Raw genomic sequence first — 16,000 nt, 5'->3', positions numbered from 1 at the left:
CCGGCAGCGTGTCTTTCTGTCGTACTGAGAAGTCACTCGATTGAAGGGGGTGTGTGTGTGTCTTTAAAACTAGCCTCCAGCTGAAACAGGAGGCACGTTACACAAAATAAAAGAGGCCCCTTCCGCACGTGCAGAATAAGGCACCCTCGATGCACTTTGAAGCTGGATTTTACTATGCAGAATAGCAAGATCCACTTACAGTGGTGAAAGTGGATTGAAAGTGCATTATTCTGCATGTGCGGAAGGGGCCTAAGACTGTCGTGTTCTATCTAGGATTCTCCTCTGCTCTGAAGAAGAGCGTCTTTCCAACCCCTTGGGAAATTGCTGCATCTGTACCAATTAATTTCTAAAAGGATAGATTGAGGGCAGCAGCCATTGGTTCTCGTGGCCCTCACCCTCCTTTCTGTTCCTGGTTGTAAACAGCAATATCATTTTCATTCATCATAAGAACATAAGAACAAGCCAGCTGGATCAGACCAGAGTCCATCTAGTCCAGCTCTCTGCTACTCGCAGTGGCCCACCAGATGCCTTTGGGAGCTCACCTGCAGGAGGTGAAAGCAATGGCCTTCTGCGGCTGTTGCTCCCGAGCACCTCGTCTGTTAAGGCATTTGCAATCTCAGATCAAAGAGGATCAAGATTGGTAGCCATAAATCAACTTCTCCTCCATAAATCAATCGAAGCGCCTTTTAAAGCTTGGTTCTTTGGGTTTGCTACCTACCATTGCCATTTTCACACCCTTCCCTTTCTACAAAAGTGAAGTTGGCAATCTGTTTAAGTGACTCACTGACAAAAGTATGAAGCACGGGAACTCTGCTGCTGTTTTGCGGGGCTGTGAAAAGGTCCCCAAAGGGTAAGTGGAGAGGAAATCAAGGGATACTTCCTTCCCTTCCGGTCACTTCCTTTCGTGTCTGTGTCGGATGCTGGGCGGAGGCCAAATCAAAGCCCCACCAGAGAAGTCCTTTCCAAAGAAACAGCCTGGCGTGATTATGTTCTGGTTTGTAGAGTTGAGCCCCCTGCCGGCCTGATTTAGTGCACTGGGGCCAACAAATAGGTCTGCGCTTTCAACATCTTTTTGAGCTGCTAAGATTTGGTGAACCGCAACACGTAACTGCAGAAGTTTAGGTACATAGCCAAATCAAATGTGGCCTTTCCCCCAGCCCCCTGATTTGTAGACTCATCAACCAAGGGGGTACCATGTGGATCTTCAGCATGTGAATTCGATTCCGATAAGACCTATGCCTGAAGTTTTTTTCGGAGGCGTCTTAAGCATCCTGCCTCTGCACACTTTTCCTGACCCAAAGCAGCTGGTGAGAAATCCTACAAACCTGTTGGATCAGGAGGAACCATCAACTGCTCCTTCTGCAATAGCAGATTTCAAGTTGTTGTAATTTGTGTTTGGTATTTACGTGCTCCTTTATTTCAGCTCCGACCACGCAATTTAAAGATGTTGACAAGCCGGAGTGAGTCCACAGGGCCACCAAAGAGCAGAGCAAGAACACTAAAATAAACAATAGAAGTGATAAGAAGCTGAAAAGCAATTACTTAAGAGTTATCCCGGAGCTCAGCACAGCTCGAGAAGTGATGCACCGCCATCTTTCCTCCCTCACTTTACTCGTAAAATGGTTTGGGCAACCAAAATGGTAAAAGGTCTGGAATCCATGCCCTACGAAGAGAGGCTCAGGGAGAGGAGGATGTTTGGTGAAGAGAAGGTTAAGAGGTGACATGATAGCCCTGTTTAAACATTTGAAGGGATGCCATGTCAAAGAGGGAGGGAGCTTGTTTCCTGCGGCTCCAGAGACAAGGACCAGGAGTCATGGGTTCAGGGTGATGGAAAAGAGATTCCACCTAAACCTCAGGAAGAACTTCCTGACAGTCAAGGCTGTTCAACAGTGGAACGCACTGCCTCCGAGTGTGGTGGAGTCTCCTGTTTTAAACAGAGGCTGGATGAAAAGTCGGGGGCGCTTTGATGGTGTGTTCCTGCATGGCAGGCGGCTGGACTTGATGGCCCTTCTGGTCTCTTCCAACTCTATGATTCCAAGATATTAGCATACATGCAGAATTTCCCACTGTTGTGTTTTTCTTCCTCCTCCGACCTATTATCTCCCCGCCCCGTTCTTAACACTGCATACCTGTCCTGACCCAGCTCTAGAAGAGGGATAACTTATGCAAACCCGAAGAACCATTAAAAAAAAGTTTAGAAGACACACCAGTCATATGGGCCAGGGGACGCCACATCCTTTTTATTGAATCACATGAACCCCTGACAGCTACACTCTAGTGAGGGGATTTGGGTGGTTTCTCTTCCTTTCCTGTTTCCTCTTCCTTGCCGAAGGCGAGTTGTTTGCCAAGCCTGGTAAAAAGAAATATGGATCTTTTTCCGCTTCAAAGAGGGAAAATTGAGCATCAGCCTACATCCACAGGTTCCCAAAAACAGCATCTTAGACTGGTGTGGTTCCAGTGGTCAAATTGGGCAGTGCAGGCTTCTACACGGGCAGTCACATTGGGGGGGAATCCTTTGGCCTATTTCAAACGCTACGTTGATGTAAACAGGGCTTGCTGGAAGCCAGACCAAAGGCTCGAGATGAGGGGTTCACAAACGCGTGGCACATAGGCACTGGCCCAAGCAATTTATATTACCTGTTAGTTACTTGTACAGTATGCCAATTGTTGGCTATTAGATTTATCAAACTATTATATCTCCATAACACACATATATCTCCACTTTAAATCCAATTCATGCAACAATTTATTACAAGACAACCTTCTCTCAAGTCCATAACCATGTATTTGTTAAACCAACAATGTCCATAGTCTTGTAAATATTATTGCGTCAATGTCAACCGTTGTGTCTGTAATACAAGTTCAGAACAATTAATGAAAATCCTGAATTGGTGGCTTGAATTACTTATAAATACCGCCCCAATTCAAGGGCAGTCAAATTTCTCATCATTTTCAGTTGTACATATTCCAATCCACTCTGCTGTACTTCCCAAACGCTTCGAGCTGATTATCGCGTTTTCATCAGCCTTCTTCTTAAGTGTTCATGCACTTGATAAGGAAACCTCAACAGGTGATTCTGTACATAACAATCCTTATATCATCTTATTATTGCCATGAATGAAGGTTTCTACAACATAAACAATATACAGATGGAGGAAGTCGTATCGCAAAGAATATTTTTACATTCATTACATTGTTGCATGAATTGGATTTAAAGTGGGATTTCAGGAATCACCACATCCTGAACAAAAGAAAGTGTTAGACAAGCTTCAGGCAACAAGAAATAAATTTGCCCAACTTATGAATCCTCTGAAACAGTCACCGGCCATAACTTGCTTAAGTCCTCCTACATCCGAGGAACACAGTCGTGAAAATATACCAGCTATCCCCCCTCGAAATAATCTTCTATCCACGGAGAGAGCATCTAGTACTGGTGAACATGATTTAATTACTTTTGAGACCGTAGCTACCCCCAAAACTGTTGGTGCTAGACCTAGAGGAAATACCACTAATGGATCTATCCACCAATAATTGTTGAAGAACTCCCCCAATTAGAATGACGCCAGAGGCACTTTAAACTCCCCATCCTGTCTTGGAACATTGCAGGCTGGAATAACAAAGCAAAAAACAGATATTTTATGAACTTGCTGACAGATTTCAATATCATTCTTCTTCAAGAAACTTGGTCTAACTTGAATGTCAAGATGGATGGTTATACTGCATCCTCCTTACCAGCAATCAAGGCCTCACATTATGGACGTTACCCAGGAGGCCTATCTATTCTAAAAGAAAAAAGAAAAAAAAGTGGAGATATATATGTGTTATAGAGATATAATAGTTTGATAAGTCTAATAGCCAACAATTTGGCATACTTTACAAGTAACTAACAGGTAATATAAATTGCTTGAGCCAGCACCTATGTGCCGCACGTGTTTGGGAATCTTATATTGTTTTAGACGTAGCACATTAATTTCATAGATTCTAGATGCGGGGTGTCAAACACGTGACCCCTTCAGAGGGATGATCGGGCCCGCGAGCCGTCGTGTGACAAGGGGCAGAGGCAAAATGGAGAACCTCGTTTTCTAAAAGGCCAAGAACGAGGGCAGTGAGAGTCAGGGACGGGAGATGCAAACTGAGCACCCAGAGGTAGACCGGAATAAAATACCAACGAGGGATGACTGCAGAATTCTCCGCTTGCCTCATTGTCCTGCTGTGCCTGTCAACAGATGCAGGAAGCTGGCTAGCTCTCTACCCGTGCACGATGGCCACAATTCCTTCCAAGAGGACTGGCTCTGTAGCCCATCTGAGAAACCCAGGCCAGTGGTTCCACTGTGAGGGCCAGTTAACGGAAGCATTTGATAGTCTCCTGTTGGGGGTTTGGTAGCTGAGGGGGCGTGGCAGAACAGTCTTTACTTTTGCCATTCAAAGGGCGTTTGGAAGGAATTCTGCCAGCACAGACCCAAACGGCTCTGCGGCTTTCTTTAGACCCCCCCATCTCCCGTGCTCAGGGGTGGAAACCCCCAACTTGTGTTATGCTACCTTCCAGACAGGAAACCGTAGGGCAGGTCTCCTACCACAATGCACCAGAAATAAAACAGGAAGAAGAGGAAACTTATCCTAAAGATGAAACTTTGGCTTTCTACGGGCTGAGAAGACTACCCAGCAAAGGGGGGGGGGATTTAGTCTCTCTCCACTTAAGCGGGAGATTCTGCTGTCTTAAAACAGAACCAAAGACACGGCGACAATTAAGAACGATTTGGTCTGCCTGGGGATCAGGATGAAGAGGTCGGAAACGGCCTACGGCCACACAAGTGTGCGCTTTGATGCTTGGGGGAGAGGACTTAATACAGAAGAGTTTGGATTTACACCCCCTTTTTTCTCCTGTAAGGAGACTCAAAGGGGCTTACAATCTCCTTCCCCGCCCCCTACAACAAACACCCTGCGAGGTGGGCAGGGCAGGGCAGAAAGAGCTCCGAAGAACTGTGACTAGCCCAAGGTCACCCAGCTGGCGTGTGTTGGGAGTGCACAAATTAATCTGGTTCCCCAGGTAAGCCTCCACAGCTCAAGTGGCAGAGCCGGGAATCAAACCCAGTTTTCCAGATTAGGGTGCACCTGCTCTTAACCACCACGCCACGCAGGGACAGGAGGCCTCGGAGGAGGCAGGCCATTTCTCTATTGGTTCTAAAAAATAAAGTCACACCAGGTCAGAGGGTCAAAGCATCCCATGTTATAAGAGGCAGCAGGCACGGAAGAGCAGCATCCCCTCGGTTGTGGAGAGGTGCAGAGAGATGCTCTCGTTTGCAGAGATGAAGAGCACTGTGCCCGGACGGAGAGCCATCTCGGAACTGGCAGCGGTGGAGGTGCCCGCCGCTGTGCCGTTGATCACCAACACGATGCTGGCCGAATCGATGGCTGAAATGAGGTACAGCTTGACAGTGGAAGGAATCTGCAAGAGAAGAAGAGTTTGGATTTATATCCCCCCTTCCTCTCCTGTAAGGAGACTCAAAGGGGCTGACAATCTCCTTTCCCTTCCCTCCTTCCCCCACAACAAACACCCTGTGAGGTGGGTGGGGCTGAGAGAGCACCGAAGAACTGTGACTAGCCCAAGGTCACCCGGCGTTGGTGCACAGGCTAATCTGGTTCACCAGAAAAACCTCCACAACTCAAGCGGCAGAGCGGGGAATCAAACCCGGTTCTCCAGATTAGAGAGCACCTGCTCTTAACCACTGCGCCACGCTGGCGGGAGACGTTGCTCAGGAGAGGCGGCAGAAGTGTTCGATGTTTCTGGACCCCTGTCGGTCTTTGCTACCAGAAGGGCAAGCTTAATTAAAAGTTAAGCGAGTGGAGCAAAAATAAAATAAGGAACAACAACACGGGGACGCTCTATGAATGTATTGAACTAGAGATTCAGGATATTCCCAGAGTGTCGCCGGAACTTTATTTGCAGTGATGTCACTTCCTGCCCTGCCCCCCCAAAAAGCTCCCAGAAGTGACCAGGCGACCCTACAAAGGAGAAACGTGTGCAAATCTCACACCCTCGCGCCCTTTCCCGAGCCCTCTCCCCAGAGGCCCAAGCTAACCTCTATCTTCATGACAGCGAAGTCTGGGACGGGGGGGTCGTAGATGGAGACACAAGGGTCCAGGCGGCTTTGGGTGGGGGTCAGCAGCTTGTCGTTGCTCGGGGCTGGCATGTAATTCAGCATTTCGCACAGGGTGAGGACGTCAATGAACTTGGGCGTGAGGCCTGCCCGGACGGTGTTGTCTGAACAGGCCATGCATTCGATGCAGTCTGCCAAATTAAAGAGTGGGGGGGGGAGGAAGCCAATGGTTAGCGCGCGCAGAAGCCTCCCTGAAGGCAAGGTGGGGCCATTCTAGGAACCGAGTCCCGTCCTTTCCTTCTTTTCCTGTTAGTACATTTGAGCCAACAGGCTACGGCACCAATAGGCTGAAGTCCTAGACCCGTGGTGGCGAACCTTTGGCACTCCAGATGTTATGGACTACAATTCCCATCAGCCCTTTGGCCATGCTGGAAAAGGCTGATGGGAATTGTAGTCCAATTCCCATCAGCCAATTGGCCATGCTGGAAAGGGCTGATGGGAATTGTAGTCCATAACATCTGGAGTGCCAAAGGTTCGCCACCACTGTCCTAGACCCAGAAATCGATGTTACAATTAAAAATGCAACGGAATCAAGACTTGGCGCTTCACAAGGGCTTCTGTAAGGACAACAGTGGGGAAAACAAAACGATTCATGCCGCTTCAAAGTTATTGGATAGATAAATGGGAGAAGAACACAGTGGTAAATAAATAGGTCTCCCCAGTTCTAGCCAGACACAGCAGCGGCTATGTCATAAGAACATAAGAACTAGCCTGCTGGATCAGACCAGAGTCCATCTAGTCCAGCACTCTGCTACTCGCAGGGGCCCACCAGGTGCCTTTGGGAGCTCACGTGCAGGATGTGAAAGCAATGGCCTTCTGCTGCTGCTGCTCCTGAGCACCTGGTCTGCTAAGGCATTTGCAATCTGAGATCAAGGAGGATCAAGATTGGTAGCCATAGATCGACTTCTCCTCCATAAATCTGTCCAAGCCCTTTTTAAAGCTATCCAGGTTAGTGGCCATCACCACCTCCTGTGGCAGCATATTCTAAACACCAATCACACGTTGTGTGAAGAAGTGTTTCCTTTTATTAGTCCTAATTCTTCCCCCCAGCATTTTCAATGAATGCCCCCTGGTCCTAGTACTGTGAGAAAGAGAGAGAAAATTCTCTCTGTCAACATTTTCTACCCCATGCAGAATTTTATAGACTTCAATCCTATCCCCCCTCAGACGTCTCCTCTCCAAACTAAAGAGTCCCAAACATTGCAGCCTCTCCTCATAAGGAAGGTGCTCCAGTCCCTCAATCATCCTCGTTGCCCTTCTCTGCACTTTTTCTATCTCTTCCATATACTTTTTGAGATGTGGCGACCAGAACTGAACACAGTACTCCAAGTGCGGTCGCACCACGGCTTTATATCAGGGCATGACAATCTTTGCAGTTTTATTATCAATTCCTTTTCTAATGATCCCCAGCATAGAGTTTGCCTTTTTCACAGCTGCCATGCATTGAGTTGACATTCCCACGGAACTAGCAATGCATGTTCGGAGGCAAAGCTACCAGGGGGCTGGTGGGGGGGGTGCGCGTTGCACCGGGCGCATGCCTGGAGGGTGGAAAATCACCCCCGCCCCTCCCACAGCACCCCCCTCCTGTCCCCCCACGGCACCACCCCCACACACTTACCTTCGTGAAACAGTGCAGGTTGGAGAAGCGGCCTGTTCCCTTCAGGCTGAAAACGGCTTGGTGGGAACTACATTTCCCAGGAGACCTTGCGAGCCCCAGGGTCTCCTGGGAAGTGTAGTTCCCACCAGGCCGTTTTCAGCCTGAAGGGAACAGGCCGCTTCTTCAGCCTGCATAATGTAAAGGGGGGCAGGCCGCCGCCGGAGGGGGGACGCGGAAAACTCTGGCCCAGCTACGCCTCTGGCTGTGTCACACAGGGCTCCGTGAAGACACAGCAGCGGCTATGTCACACTCACCTCCGTGAAGATAGGCATGCGGCTCGTTGGCTCCAAGGAACATGCACTCCCCCGGCTCTAGCCTGACCAGGTTTAGGAAATAAATGGAAAAGCAGCCGATATCTCCCGGGAACTGCGAGTGAAGCTTTAGCAGAAGGTCCCCGCAGCTTCCTGAAGTGTCTTTCCCTTCAGCGGCTGCGGAAAAAGAGACACACACACAAAAAAACCCCTTCGTCTCCCAATATCATCCTCGGAGGGCTCTTCATTCTTCCAACACAAACCTGGAAATCCCTGACCTGAAGGAGATCTGGCTGGTTTCGACTAGGCCCAGAGCCTACCCTTACCTGACCGCCCAAGATTTCCACAAACCTGGAAATTTCCACAAACCAGGTCAGGGATTTCCACAAGATTTCCACAAACCTGGAAATTTCCACAAACCAGGTCAGGGATTTCCACAAACCTGGAACTCCCTGACCTGAAGGATATCTGGCTGGTTTCGACTAGGCCCAGAGCCTACCCTTACCTTACCGCCCTGTGCGATATAGAAAAGTTCCACAGGGCCCTGACAACTGAAATGTTCCACCAAGAATTCGATTAAGTCAGCCGGAGTTTAAAATCCTCCAGCATGGTGTAGTGATTAAGAGCAAGTGGATTCTAATCTGGAGAACCAGGTTTGAATCCCCACTCCTCCACCTGACTGACGGAGGCTTATCTGGTGAACCAGATGTGTTTCCGCACTCCTACATTCCTGCTGGGTGACCTTGGGCTAGTCAAAGTCCCCTCTCTGAACTCTCTCAGCCCCCCCACCTCACAAGGCGCCTGTTATGGGGGGAGGAAGGGAAAGGAGCTTGAGTCTCCTTACAGGAAGTGGTGCTCAAGAAATCTCATGGTAACGTTATAATTAGTAATGGCCACCAAACAACACCCAGTTGCTTTGTCACGCTGACTCCATTATGAAACAATCCACCGGACTCACTTCTTTGGCTAATCCGTTTCACCAGCAGGTTGAGCTGCTCCACGCAGAATTTCTTCTCACTCTTCATCATCCTGGTAAAGCAGACGCGCAGGGCGGCCGACACTCCCCGCGGGTCGTCGTCCACGCAGCGTTCCAGCTGTTCGGCGGCCACGTTCCCAATCAGGGCTCGGAATTCAGGGACCTCTGTGGGAAATCAGACACGCACGCTGCTGACAACCATGCACCCGAGGCAGGAAACGCAACACAGCAAGTCCGACAACTCTTTGGGAGAACACCCCGAAGCAGGGTTTCGAACTTACGACCCCCAGACCTTAGCCCAGCTCTCTAACAGCTTTTCACATACATTTATTTATTTTCTCCTCGATGGGGATTCAAAGCAGCTGAGACCATGGTTCTTTCCTCTTCTGTTTTCCAACAACAACCAGGCTTGGAATTTATAACGGGCCCACAATCACCCTGCGAGATTTCACCGTAGAAGAGGGGATTCAAACTTGGATCGCCCAGAGTCCTGCTCCACCATATTTTTTAATGCTACTTTACCTCGATGGCCGCCATATTTTTATGTCAATTTCACCTCGACTGCATCGACGCAAACGTATTTGCGTACAGTCTGCTCACTGTGCTAATCTGTCAATTCTGTAGTGTTTTCTCCCTTGTTGTCTTAAGCGGGCAGTCAGTGTAAGCAATTAATTGCATTTCCCTCTCTGAGGGCCCTTCTGCTCACCTCTGCAAATTAAAGGAAATTTGAGGGACATTTTAAAAAATACAACTATCCCCCAGTATTCTACGGGGAGCTGGAGATTATTTATTGCAGTTGTTCCAAAGTGCCAGAAGATAAACATTTCTATTATGTATTGTCGAAGGCTTTCACGGCCGGAATCACTTGGGTGCTGTGTGGTTTCCCAGCTGTATGGCCGTGTTCTAGCAGCATTCTCTCCTGATGTTTCGCCTGCATCTGTGGCTGGCGTCTTCAGAGGATCCTCTGAAGATCCTCTGAAGATGCCAGCGACAGATGGAGGCGAAACGTCAGGAGAGAATGCTGCTAGAACACGGCCATACAGTCCGGAAACCACACAGCACCCAAATTTCTATTATGGCTCTTCAATAATTGGACTCAAGTACAACACCATTTGTTGTGTGACATTCCGTTTTCTCGCTATGATTTTGTTCTAGCCCTATGCCAAATCTGCTCCCTAAAACTAGATACAGAATGCCTCCTTCATTCTGTATCGTAGCATTTTGATCGTTCTGTCAAAATGTCGGAAGAGCCCTGCTGAATCCCACCTCACCCATAATGCTGCTTTTTCCATCACGACTGACTAGATGAAAGCCTCACTCACAAGGGGACAGAGAACCAAAGCTTTCCCTCGCTTCCAGCAACTGGAAACCAGAGCTATACTGCCCTGGCTCATGGAGGTTTTGCACCTCACAGTGGTTTTCAGTCAACACTCACCTCCCTCTGTTTAAAGCCCCTCTGTTCACTTACTCTGAAGGAAAGTCACAATCTCTTCCACGGGCCGGAAGCCACAGAGACCGTCGAAGGGGGTCAGGGCGATCGCCATCTCTGGCTTGTGGTTGTTATCGGGGTAATGCTCCGGGTACTGGGCATGAAGTTTCTCAGCCAGCTCCTGGAAGAAGAGCAAGGAGTGGGTCTCACCTCAAACATCAACTAAGAGCCTTAATCATGAACTATTCATTATTATTTATCAATTCCGGTCTACTCTGCCTTTCTACAGCCAGCGTGGTGTAGTGGTTAAGAGCAGGTGCACTCTAATCTGGGGAACCGGGTTGATTCCCCGCTCTGCCACTGGAGCCGTGGAGGCTTATCTGGGGAACTAGATTAGCTTGTGCACTCCAACACATGCCAGCTGGGTGACCTTGGGCTAGTCACAGCTTCTTGGAGCTCTCTCAGCCCCACCCACCTCCCATGGTGTTTGTTGTGAGGGGGGAAGGGAGGAAGTGAGGGGGGAAGGGAGGAAGTGGGAAGTGCCAACCCAGCAATTTAACCTGAATACTGAGGTTTTAGTTTAGAAAAAATGGTTGGCTCCGAGGCATGCGTTACTCGGGAGTAAGCTTGGTGGTAGCTGTTGGCTTTGCTTTGAAGCAACCATGCAACTCTTCGAACGGGTGAATCACGACCCTAGGTGGGTTTACTCAGAAGCAAGCCCCATTGCCAGCAACTGAGCTTACTCCCAGGTAAAGGGTCGCGGTTTAGTTCTTCGCATGAAAATCAGTGGCGTTTAACAGCACTTAACAGGGTTACCTTCACTGCTTCCCCAAAAGGTTTGGGTTTAATGCTAATAATCGAGCCCAGCGGCCCAGGCCAGCCTAGATGTGTGGGGGGGCGGGGGGCGCGATTCCCCCCCCCACATGATGAACTCTGTTTGCGTGTGCCCACAGAGAGGGCTCTGAGTGCCACCTCTGGCACCTGTGCCATAGGTCTGCCATCACTGGTTTACATCATTCTCCTCCCCTCCATTTTACCCACAGTACAACCCTGCGAGGTAGGTTAGGCTGAGTGGGTGACTGGCCCAAGGCTCCAAGGCAAGCTTCCAAGGTAGAGCGGGAATTCAAACCCGGGTCTCCCAGTCTAACCACTAAGCTGAAACCAGCTTCTCTTTTACGCAAACAGGTCTAAAACACACACAACCTGTTACCAGAGAACAAGGACCGCACCCACCATAGAACAACCTTGTTGCCAAACGGATGCCCGGAAAGACGATACCTTGAGATGTTCTCACCTTGGTTGGATGAGCCTGAATGGACAGAGCCGATTTGACAGACAGCACCTTGAACAGGAAAGGGAGCTGCCCGTGGAAAACCTCTTTGACCTTTGAACCCAAGCAGCTGGGATTGTCCGCGATCCACTGCCCCAGGGTCTTCTGGGAGATGCGGTTATCCAGGATGATGGAGTCCCCTTTGGGGTGCGTGCCCATCCAGAGCTAGGAGGGGGGAGAAGAGAAATCAGAGAACGTGGCTCAGTGAACACTCAGTGATTAGTTTTATTGTGTTGTATTATTATGTATTGTTATGATGTACTGTATGACTATGATGTTGTTCACCGCCCTGAGCTTGGGGGAGGGCGGTATACAAATAATTTCCAGTCCAATCCAATCCAACAGCTGGCAAGGAAGACGCACAAAGAAACCTTCAAATCGACATACTGTATATTTTTTATGTCTGGAGCTCTGGCTCAGAGCCCACGACTTGGCATTACTAACCCCCCAAAGGTTGGATCAGGTCTTCGTCAGCTGCTTTTGACAGTGACAAAGGAGTGGTGGGCAAAACTCAAGAGACTTGGGTTCAAATCCTCACTCAGCAATGACGCTTAAGATAGGGTGGGAGGGAAGAAACACTCTGGGGAGTCGAAGGCTTTCACGGCCGGATTCAACTGGTTGTGGTGGGTTTTCCAGGCTGTGTGGCCGTGGTCTGGTGGATCTTGTTCCTAGCGTTTCGCCTGCATCTGTGGCTGGCATCTTCAGAGATATATCGCAGAGAAAAGTCTGTTTCACACTGTGTCAGACTTCTCTTTGAGATACACCTCTGAAGATGCCAGCCACAGATGCAGGCGAAACGCAAGAAGAAGAGTTTAGATTTATATCCCACCTTTCTCTCCTGCAGGAGACTCAAAGGGGCTTACAATCTCCTTGCCCTTCCCCCCTCACAACAAACACCCTGTGAGGCGGGTGGGGCTGAGAGAGCTCCGAGAAGCTGTGACTAGCCCAAGGTCACCCAGCTGGCGTGTGTGGGAGTGTACAGGCTAATCTGAATTCCCCAGATAAGCCTCCACAGCTCAGGCGGCAGAGCTGGGAATCAAACCCGGTTCCTCCAGATTAGATACACGAGTTCTTAACCTCCTACGCCACTGCTGCTCCAGACTATATTTGTACGAGAAGAACGCTAGAAAGCAATGCTTACAAGAAAGAGAACATCTCGCAGTTCCTTGCACTTGTAGGCCTGAAAGCAGCTCTTGAGAGTTCCGTTTTCCCCTCGTGAACCAAAAATGCTCGTAATGTCATGTGTTACCGCTTAGTCCCAGCCCCGTCCCGGTGTCTTGATGTAGGACTGGTCAAAGGAGAAGGGAAAGATGGACGAGGACGGCCTGGGGAGAACGGGACGGGCACTTACCTCAGCGTACGGCTTCTCTAACTCGATTCGCATTATAGGCTCGCTGCTGGCTAGGAGTCTGGCCACCTCGCTGTCCCGGGCCAGCTTGCCCCAGGCATAGTTCTGTACCACACAGGCCAGGGGAAAGACTAAGAAAACAGGGAAGAACATCGCAGTTACAGAAGACAGGACCATAGCGAGCCCTCGCTGGTCTCAAACACCACCCTGCAAGCTTTGCGCTGAAGAGTCTGTGGTGCCGGAGAGTCGCCCAAAATAAACAAAAAGGAAAATACTTACTTAAAAAGTGTTAGAATTATAGAGTTGGAAGAGACCCCAGGGACCATCCAGTCCAGCCCCCTGCCATGCAGGAACACACAATCAAAGCACTCCTGGCAGATGGCCATCCAGCCTCTGTTTAAAAACCTCCAAAGAAGGTCACTCCAAACTCCAAGGTAGTGCATTCCACTGTCGTACAGCCCTTACTGTCAGGAAGTTTTTCTTGATGTTTAGGTGGAATCTCTTTTCCTTCACCTTGAACCCATGACTCCTGGTCTTCATCTCTGGAGCAGCAGAAAACAAGCTTTCTCCCTCACCAACATGACACCCCTTCAAATATCTAAACAGAGCTATCATGTCCCCTCTTAACCTTCTCTTCACCAAACTAAACATCTTCAGCTCCCTAAGTCTCTCCTCGTAGGGCCTGGATTCCAGACCTTTGACCATTTTAGTGGCCCTCCTCTGGACCCGTTCCAGCTTGTCAATATCCTTCTTGTACGGTTAAGATTATCCAAATCTCAAGACTATGCTTCGATGAGAAATTGGAAAATATGGAGAGGTGGTTATTTTTGCATACTTTTCCTCTGGGGGGGAAAAATGATTCAGGATCCCAGCAGTGGGGCAGAGTACGACTTTCATACCCACGACCCATCCTAAAAAGAGCCTGGTGGTACCTCCACTCTGCCACCTGAGCTGTGGAGGCTTATCTGGGGAATTCAGATTAGCCTGTCCACTCCCACACACGCCAGCTGGGTGACCTTGGGCTAGTCACAGCTTCTCGGAGCTCTCTCAGCCTCACCCACCTCACACGGGTGTTTGTTGTGAGGGGGGATGGGAAAGGAGATTGTAAGCCCCTTTGAGTCTCCTGCAGGAGAGAAAGGGGGGATATAAATCCAAACTTTTCTTCTTCTTCTTTACCCCTACATTCAATGCTCAGCATGTACCAAAGAGAAGGCAGAAGAAAGCAGAAGGGGGGGGGGGGTTAATCCCAGGATCACTGAACTATGCAATGCGCCCCCAAGTTATCAATCGTATTTTGGACGGCAGCGGGAAGTTGAGAGATTATTTTAGCGAAGGCTCTCAACTGCTAAAGTCACTCTGTCCCCTATAAATAGACACAGACCTTTGAAAATTCACTGTCCTGTGACCAACATGGGCTGCCCATCTAATTTGAGATCGTGAAGAATAGTTTGAGCAGGCTCTGGTCTGTGATCCAGGCCTCGGTGCCCTGGAAAGCATTAGGAATACCCCACAGGCATGTCAAATAACCCCTCCGTATCGCCAGGCTTTGGGTGAAAGAGAAATCCACGTGGCTTGTTAGGGGTGCTGTGATTGTGACTTCCCGCATGGCAGGGGGCTGGACTAGATGGCCCTTGGGGGTCTCTTCCAACTCTACAATTTGAGGTTGGGAGCCACTGGTCTATTGGCACTATATATAACCCAATGCCAAGATCCCCTTAAAACCTAACAGACCCCGCCCCCAAAGCAACCATCTCTTTAGTCTGGAGATGGGCTGGTGTTTGTTTATTTCATTTATGTATTAGTTGGATTTACATCCCGCCCCAACCCCACAGGGCTCTGGGCGGGTCGCAGCACAATTGCAACGGGGCCCTCTGGATCAGGCCCTTACTCCCGAGTAGACCCGCGCGCCCGCCTCACCTCTCAACTCTGCCATCGTCTCGAAGCTGCCCGCCCTCGCTTGCCAGCCGGCAAAAGGAGGAGTCCGGCCGGGCACGCCGGGAAAGGTAGTTTCCCCGCTCCGGATTCTCACTCCGAATTAGGAGGACGCTGCAACTGCGGATTAGGAAAACGGAGTTAGATTCGGAGCAGCTCTCGGGCTCCGGCGGCTTAGCCGCGGCCGCTTTCAGACGCGCTTTCTTTTGGCTATCTGGCAGGGTTCCCAGGGCAAGTGCAGGCAGAAATCCAACCGGTGCAGCCGCCGTTTTGGGTTTTTTTTTCTGGCAGGACGTGGTTGGGAGGAGGGGCTGCGCCTGTTGAGTCTATGCAATTGCATCTGCTCCACAAAGCACCGGGTGCAAAAAGAGGGGCCCATTTTTACTGGCAGGCTGTCCAGGTTGGGTTTCCCCAAAAGCATCCCCGGGCAAGGAAGCTACAGTTAAAACGCAATTTGAAGCCGTCCAAGGTTTTGCACCGGAATGGAAGATCCGCCCTTCTAAGAAACGGGATTGCGTGATTGGCATGCACCGAATGTTGTGATTCATTCAGGAGTCCATCAACTTTTTGGAAAGGGGGCTTTTGAAAATTCAACTGAGCCCTCATGAAATCTAACAATGGAGGGAAACCCAGTAGAAAGCCATTTAATGCAATGCACGCATTAGTCTCCGCTTCCAGCCCATACAAAGGCACCCACCACTCATCCCCATTTGCAACCATAACCCCTTACTTACCGAATCTCCACTTAGTGCGCATGCTCACACGGGATTGCCCGCCCAGAGCCGAAAATACCGAGCTGGACGGGCTTTCCTTGTTGCGCATGCGCCGTTCCCACCGCCTCTTTCCCCCCCTCTTCCTGTGAAGTCACAAGCTCGGCTTTGTCACGTGGTTGCAAAACGACCTGCCGCAGGCAGAAGCT

General features: G+C 49.7%; 1 protein-coding gene across 1 annotated transcript; it reads right to left on the bottom strand.

The window, feature by feature from the left end:
* Nucleotides 1-2,213: 2,213 nt before the first annotated feature.
* MPI (mannose phosphate isomerase) lies at nt 2,214-15,947 on the bottom strand. The gene is made up of 10 exons (XM_048481656.1): nt 15,816-15,947; nt 15,067-15,201; nt 13,153-13,280; nt 11,766-11,966; nt 10,511-10,652; nt 9,025-9,207; nt 8,070-8,243; nt 6,081-6,289; nt 5,201-5,446; nt 2,214-2,350 (listed from the first exon to the last, which is right to left on the bottom strand). The coding sequence occupies exons 2-9, from the start codon at nt 15,080-15,082 to the stop codon at nt 5,228-5,230; spliced, it is 1,272 nt and encodes a 423-aa protein (XP_048337613.1). The 5' UTR covers nt 15,083-15,201; nt 15,816-15,947; the 3' UTR covers nt 2,214-2,350; nt 5,201-5,227.
* Between the last annotated feature and the right edge of the window lie 53 nt (nt 15,948-16,000).

Source organism: Sphaerodactylus townsendi, linkage group LG17, assembly GCF_021028975.2.
Source record: "Sphaerodactylus townsendi isolate TG3544 linkage group LG17, MPM_Stown_v2.3, whole genome shotgun sequence".
NCBI classification, from domain to species: domain Eukaryota; kingdom Metazoa; phylum Chordata; class Lepidosauria; order Squamata; family Sphaerodactylidae; genus Sphaerodactylus; species Sphaerodactylus townsendi.
This window is presented reverse-complemented; position numbering and strand designations above follow the sequence as displayed.